The sequence below is a fragment of the Notolepis coatsorum genome (assembly GCF_963971535.1).
Source record: "Notolepis coatsorum genome assembly, chromosome: 3".
Taxonomy (NCBI): Eukaryota; Metazoa; Chordata; class Actinopteri; order Aulopiformes; family Paralepididae; genus Notolepis; species Notolepis coatsorum.
This window is the reverse complement of record NC_140167.1, coordinates 86019931-86028316: the sequence shown is the minus strand read 5'-3', so window position 1 is coordinate 86028316 and position 8386 is coordinate 86019931. Positions and strand designations below refer to the sequence as shown.

Genomic DNA, 8386 nt, shown 5'->3' with positions numbered 1-8386 from the left:
TCTCACTATAGACCTCTCACTATAGACCTCTCACCATAGACATCTCACTATAGACATCTCACTATAGACCTCTCACTATAGACCTCTCACTATAGACCTCTCACTATAGACCTCTCTCACTATAGACCTCTCACTATAGACCTCTCACTATAGACCTCTCACTAAAGACCTCTCACTAAAGACCTCTCACTATAGACCTCTCACTAAAGACCTCTCACTATAGACCTCTCTCACTATAGACCTCTCACTATAGACCTCTCACTATAGACCTCTCACTATAGACCTCTCACTAAAGACCTCTCACTAAAGACCTCTCACTATAGACCTCTCACTATAGACCTCTCACTATAGACCTCTCACTATAGACCTCTCACTATAGACCTCTCACTAAAGACCTCTCACTAAAGACCTCTCACCATAGACCGCTCACTATAGACCTCTCACTAAAGACCTCTCACTATAGACCTCTCTCACTATAGACCTCTCACTAAATACCTCTCACTATAGACCTCTCACTATAGACCTCTCACTAAAGACCTCTCACTATAGACCTCTCACTATAGACCTCTCACTATAGACCTCTCACTATAGACCTCTCACTAAAGACCTCTCACTAAAGACCTCTCACTAAAGACCTCTCACTATAGACATCTCACTATAGACCTCTCACCATAGACCTCTCACTATAGACCTCTCACTATAGACCTCTCACTAAAGACCTCTCACCATAGACCTCTCACTAAAGACCTCTCACTATAGACCTCTCACTATAGACCTCTCTCACTATAGACCTCTCACTAAAGACCTCTCACTATAGACCTCTCACTATAGACCTCTCACTAAAGACCTCTCACTATAGACCTCTCACTATAGACCTCTCACTATAGACCTCTCACTATATACCTCTCACTATAGACCTCTCACTATAGACCTCTCACTAAAGACCTCTCACTATAGACCTCTCACTATAGACCTCTCACTATAGACCTCTCACTATAGACCTCTCACTAAAGACCTCTCACTAAAGACCTCTCACTATAGACCTCTCACTATAGACTTCTCACTATAGACCTCTCACTATAGACCTCTCACTAAAGACCTCTCACTATAGACCTCTCACTATAGACCTCTCACTATAGACCTCTCACTATAGACCTCTCACTAAAGACCTCTCACTAAAGACCTCTCACTATAGACCTCTCACTATAGACCTCTCACTATAGACCTCTCACTATAGACCTCTCACTATAGACCTCTCACTATAGACCTCTCACTATAGACCTCACCATAGACCTCTCACTATAGACCTCTCACTATAGACCTCTCACTATAGACCTCTCACTAAAGACCTCTCACTATAGACCTCTCACTAAAGACCTCTCACTATAGACCTCTCACTATAGACCTCTCACTAAAGACCTCTCACTATAGACCTCTCACTATAGACCTCTCACTATAGACCTCTCACCATAGACCTCTCACTATAGACCTCTCACTAAAGACCTCTCACTATAGACCTCTCACTATAGACCTCTCACTCTAGACCTCTCACTATAGACCTCTCACTATAGACCTCTCACTAAAGACCTCTCACTAAAGACCTCTCACCATAGACCTCTCACTATAGACCTCTCACCATAGACCTCTCCCTATAGACCTCTCACTAAAGACCTCTCACTATAGACCTCTCACCATAGACATCTCACTATAGACCTCTCACCATAGACCTCTCACCATAGACCTCTCACTAAAGACCTCTCACTAAAGACCTCTCACTAAAGACCTCTCACTATAGACCTCTCACTATAGACCTCTCACCATAGACCTCTCACTAAAGACCTCTCACCATAGACCTCACTAAAGACCTCTCACTATAGACCTCTCACCATAGACCTCTCACCATAGACCTCTCACTATAGACCTCTCACTATAGACCTCTCACTATAGACCTCTCACCATAGACCTCTCACTAAAGACCTCTCACCATAGACCTCACTATAGACCTCTCACCATAGACCTCTCACTATAGACCTCTCACTATAGACCTCTCACCATAGACCTCTCACTATAGACCTCTCACTATAGACCTCTCACTAAAGACCTCTCACTATAGACCTCTCACTATAGACCTCTCACTATAGACCTCTCACTAAAGACCTCTCACTAAAGACCTCTCACCATAGACCTCTCACTATAGACCTCTCACTATAGACCTCTCACTAAAGACCTCTCACTATAGACCTCTCACTATAGACCTCTCACTAAAGACCTCTCACTAAAGACCTCTCACGGGTGAAGTATTTTCTTTTCTCGAGTCTCCAGTCTTTGCTGCAGCTCTAGAAAGATTTATGGACTAATAATAGATATCGATATAGATACCTCCTATTGGTGGTTCATGCAGTAGTTAAAAGTCGCTAAAACTAGCTTAGACTCACAGATCACCCACCCTCTGTAACATCCGGCCGTTTGGTGTTTAGCAATTTGGCTTTTAGAAATTGCAAGGTTGACAAAAACGAAAAAAAATGTCCCCATTAACCCCACATGTAGTATCAAGGACAAATTACTTACGGGAAATGCACCAGGGCTTGTGATAACGACGTGAGAGGTCTATTCATCACCACGCAGCCACGCGGCCTTCCAGACGAGGCGGGCCGTACTCCACACTCTGGTCCCGATCCAACTCTTATTATTATTACGGCAAGCCGCTTTCAAACACGTCGCCTCGTTATGAAGCACACAAAGCCCCGAGCAGATCGTGGATCGAGTGAAATACCGGACCGTGGCTGTGTGTCTCACCGGGTCACCCCCCCTAACCACACCCAGTGTGTGTGTCTCACCGGGTCACACCCCCTAACCACACCCGGTGTGTGTGTGTAGCGGATCAGCGTTGTGTGCATCCACCCTTAACCCTTTCACTGCCACACGACAGCCGGTTAACCCTTTCACTGTGACAATACAGAAGGTTAGCCCTTTACTATCACACAACCGACGGCGATGCTCCATCATTAGCATCATTAGCTCCGCGGAGCTAATGATGCTAATGATGGAGCATCGCCGTCGGTTGTGTGATAGTAAAGGGCTAACCTTCTGTCGTGTGGCAGTGAAAGGGTTAACCGGCTGTCATGTGGCAGTGAAAGGGTCAAGACGCCTTGTTTTCCGTAGTCCTGCCGTAGCGAACACAGAGTAGATACTCATCCAATGTCATATCGTAACAGTAGAGTAGACTCACTCAATGTCGTTAGTGTTGTAGTCAGTAGGTGGTGACTGTGGGCGATAGGCCTGGTTTGTTTATAAATTGGAGGCATTTACTAACATGAGGAACTGGGGGATGCTGCCCCCCCCCCATCCTACCGCCTCCTGATGGGCATGCAGGGCTTGAAATTAACAGGAGCCAGCGGATGCATTCTGTCCAGTTTTGGCTATATTGCTGGTTAGTCCATCTGTTCTTCTAGCACCCAGCCAAACGCTATGTCTGGTGAATGTATCTATAGCAGCCAAATTGACAAGTAGCCAACTAGCCAATTATTTTTTATATATTTTGGCTGTGAAATATTTTAACTGGCCGGTGAAATTCTCATTCGACCTGGCAAAACAAGTTAGTTTGACGCCCTGAGTGCTTGGGACTTTAGTTGTAGTTGTGGTGGTTGTTGTTGTGGTGGTGGTGGTGGTGGTGGTGGTACTCACTGTGTTCCACCCTCCCAGTCACAGAAGAAGACCAATGGAGCTCCAAACGGCTTCTACGGAGAGATCGACTGGGACAGATATGTGAGTTACAAAACACAATACAAGATGCTTTTTTTCACCACATCAATAAGTAAAGGGGTTTATTCGTCGAAAAGTAAATGTTCACGTACAAGGAAGTCGTCTTTGTGTTTTTGCTTTTGCTCACGTACAAAAGAAAAAAGACAAAAACAACGCATCTGTAATAATATAGAAATGTAGAAATATTGGAGGTATTGAGTAGATGCAGTGGAGGTGAAAGGTCAACAATAGAATGTTGTGTGTCACTGCTGGTCAAGTCAATTTGATTCATAGAGCACATTTAAAAACAACAGGAGTGCTTTCCAGTCATTACAATTAAACGCATAGTAATGACAATACAACACAGTATGACATGTGCCAATAAAACTGTACAAAGCCAAAAGAGTACAGTGCAGATATATAATAAATATATACAATAAAATAAGATCAAATAGGATAAAACAAGTAGGGCATGAGGAACAAGGTGGATTTTTTTATTTAAATGTTTCAACAATGAGACTTAATGTGAGACAGACATGACTTAATGTGAGACAGACAGGACTTAATGTGAGACAGACAGGACTTAATGTGAGACATGACTTAATGTGAGACAGACAGGACTTAATGTGAGACAGACAGGACTTAATGTGAGACAGACATGACTTAATGTGAGACAGACGGGACTTAATGTGAGACAGACAGGACTTAATGTGAGACAGACAGGACTTAATGTGAGACAGACAGGACTTAATGTGAGACATGACTTAATGTGAGACAGACAGGACTTAATGTGAGACAGACGGGACTTAATGTGAGACAGACAGGACTTAATGTGAGACAGACAGGACTTAATGTGAGACAGACATGAGTTAATGTGAGACAGACATGACTTAATGTGAGACAGACATGACTTAATGTGAGACAGACATGACTTAATGTGAGACATGACTTAATGTGAGACAGACAGGACTTAATGTGAGACAGACAGGACTTAATGTGAGACAGACAGGACTTAATGTGAGACAGACATGACTTAATGTGAGACAGACATGACTTAATGTGAGACAGACATGACTTAATGTGAGACAGACATGACTTAATGTGAGACAGACAGGACTTAATGTGAGACAGACAGGACTTAATGTGAGACAGACAGGACTTAATGTGAGACAGACATGACTTAATGTGAGACAGACAGGAGTTAATGTGAGACAGACAGGACTTAATGTGAGACAGACATGACTTAATGTGAGACAGACATGACTTAATGTGAGACAGACATGACTTAATGTGAGACAGACAGGACTTAATGTGAGACAGACATGACTTAATGTGAGACAGACAGGACTTAATGTGAGACAGACAGGACTTAATGTGAGACAGACATGACTTAATGTGAGACAGACAGGACTTAATGTGAGACATGACTTAATGTGAGACAGACATAACTTAATGTGAGACAGACAGGACTTAATGTGAGACAGACAGGACTTAATGTGAGACAGACAGGACTTAATGTGAGACAGACATGACTTAATGTGAGACAGACAGGACTTAATGTGAGACAGACAGGACTTAATGTGAGACAGACATGACTTAATGTGAGACAGACAGGACTTAATGTGAGACAGACATGACTTAATGTGAGACAGACAGGACTTAATGTGAGACAGACATGACTTAATGTGAGACAGACATGACTTAATGTGAGACAGACATGACTTATGTGAGACAGACATGACTTAATGTGAGACAGACATGACTTAATGTGAGACAGACATGACTTAATGTGAGACAGACATGACTTAATGTGAGACAGACATGACTTAATGTGAGACAGACATGACTTAATGTGAGACAGACAGGACTTAATGTGAGACAGACATGACTTAATGTGAGACAGACATGACTTAATGTGAGACAGACATGACTTAATGTGAGACAGACAGGACTTAATGTGAGACAAACAGGACTTAATGTGAGACAGACATGACTTAATGTGAGACAGACAGGACTTAATGTGAGACAGACATGACTTAATGTGAGACAGACAGGACTTAATGTGAGACAGACAGGACTTAATGTGAGACAGACATGACTTAATGTGAGACAGACAGGACTTAATGTGAGACAGACATGACTTAATGTGAGACAGACAGGACTTAATGTGAGACAGACATGACTTAATGTGAGACAGACATGACTTAATGTGAGACAGACATGACTTAATGTGAGACAGACAGGACTTAATGTGAGACAGACAGGACTTAATGTGAGACAGACATGACTTAATGTGAGACAGACATGACTTAATGTGAGACAGACATGACTTAATGTGAGACAGACAGGACTTAATGTGAGACAAGAGACAGGTCCCAAACTAAAGCCCTGTCTCCTTTGGTTATGAGACGTGAGTGAGGGACTGAGAGGAGTGTTGTGAGTTTGACCTCAGTGACCTGGGAGCAGAGTAAGAGGTCAGCAGGTCAATAATGTACTGTGGTGTGAATCCACGGAGGGTTTTAAAAACACATTTTAAAATCAATTCTATATTTCACAGGCAGCCAGGTGTCATGGGTTGCCATGTCTTGGTTCCAGTTAAAGCTGTAACAGCTGCATTCTACAGAGTGCAGTGAGGGCTACAGAATATACAGTAATGCCATCATAATACATAGAATATACATTTACATAGATGGAAATAACATATCCTTGCTGTACAGGATATTCATTGCATTGGCTGAATCTGCTAGTAGGGCACTTGGTGGTATAATAGCAAAAGCTAAACAGCTGGGTGTATAGGGACCTGCACTGGCTCCCCATTGCTGCACGCATTCGCTTCAAGGCCCTCGACCTGGCATACCGTGCGCCAAAGGGAACCGCTCCCGCCTACCTCCGGTCAATTGTCTCTAACTACACACCCGCTCAAGACCCCTACGCTCTGCATCTTCTGGCCGTCTCAGACCCACTCCTATCTGAGCTCCGGGAGGGTCAGCAAGGAGAACCTGCCTTTTCTCAGTCCTTGCTGGTGGAATGAACTACCCACCCCAGTTAGGACAGCCGAAACCCGTCCAATCTTTCGCCTTCTTCAACGCACTTCTTCAACCACTATCTGAAAAAAAATTATATATAATAATAATAATAATAATTACTTGCATTTATATAGCGCTTTTCTAGACACTCAAAACGCTTTATAATGTAGGGTGGAAATTGCCTCCTTCACCACCACTGCTAGCACCCAACCTTGGGCTACACAGGCTCAATGGCTACCATACACTGGCACCCGGCACACATCACACTACACAATGGCTGAGGAGACAGGGATTGATATCAGCCAATTAAGGGGAAAGGATGATTAGGTGGCCTTGATGTCAGAGACCTGATTGGGAATTTGGCCAGGAACGTCGGGGAGCCCCCTACTCTTTACAATAGGCGTCCTGGGTTCTTTAACGACCGAATTCAGTCAGGACCTCGGTTTAGCGTCTTATCCGAAGGACGGCACTCGATATATATAAAAAAAAAATCGAACCCTAACTAACCTTACTGTCATGCACTTGTCCTAATAAACTAACCTACACTGTAGCACTCAACACTTTGATGAACATTGTTACTCAGCTGATAGAGTTGTGCCCTTCCTGATGACTTGTCATACAGAACTTGTAAGTCGCTTTGGATAAAAGCGTCAGCTAAATGACTAAATGTAAATGTAAATGGGTGACTTGGGATATGCTACCTACTTCAGTAAATAACATTGTGTGTCTGTTCCAGAACTCTCCGGAGGTGGATGATGAAGGCTACAGTGTCAGACCTGAAGAGGGCGAGGACGATGGAGATATCCTTCTTGTTTAGGTCAATGGTTTGAGGGTTGAATCCTCCCAAGCACTGGAACAGGGCCGAGATTCATATCACGCCATAAATCGATCAATACAGAACATATTCATTAATGTTGTTTTTAAAAAAATTTTAGCCAAGAGTAAAGACCCTAACCCTGTCCAAACAGCAGTCAAAGTGTATATTTCCAGCACTACGTTTGTTTACCAATGATTTTAAGTGTTATTAGTGAAATTAGTTTATAGAAATCTATATATATATAGCTCTTTGGTGAGAACACATCACTGACAGTTTTAGGTGTAACACAATGAGTAATGTGTATTATATATAGAGAGAAGTAACAAGTAATGTGTATTATATATAGAGAAGTAACAAGTAATGTGTATTATATATAGAGAAGTAACAAGTAATGTGTATTATATATAGAGAAGTAATGAGTAATATGTATTATTTATAGAGCGAAGAAACAAGTAATGTGTATTATTTATAGAAACAACCACAACACTGGGAGAAAAAAACATTGATTAAAAATACATTCTGAGGGGTCTTGACTCCAAACAACCAAAATCAATAATACGGCACACACTGCCAATACACTACATACACCTTCATCAAATATTGATAGCGGCATCATAATAAAAAGTACAACACCATCACAACAACGCACAATTCATAGGACAGACTCCCCTCACGGAGAAGTTGACGCAAGCCCCCATAACCCCCCCCCCCCCCCCCGCGAAGGCCATTCATCTCCTCCTGATCAATAGTTAGTTATTGCAGGCTGGCAGCCCGTATTGAGCTAAAGAGAAGCGCTCTTATA

At 42.7% G+C, this 8386-nt stretch overlaps 1 protein-coding gene across 1 annotated transcript in view; it reads left to right on the top strand.

Moving 5' to 3' along the window:
* LOC311225890 (uncharacterized protein) overlaps nucleotides 1-8386 on the top strand; it is a 381841-nt gene that overhangs the window by 247113 nt on the left and 126342 nt on the right. Inside the window, exons 7-8 of the mRNA XM_084311282.1 lie at nucleotides 3703-3765; nucleotides 7504-7567. Coding sequence (XP_084167408.1) covers nucleotides 3703-3765; nucleotides 7504-7567 — 127 coding nt within the window. The remainder of the gene's footprint in view (nucleotides 1-3702; nucleotides 3766-7503; nucleotides 7568-8386) is intronic.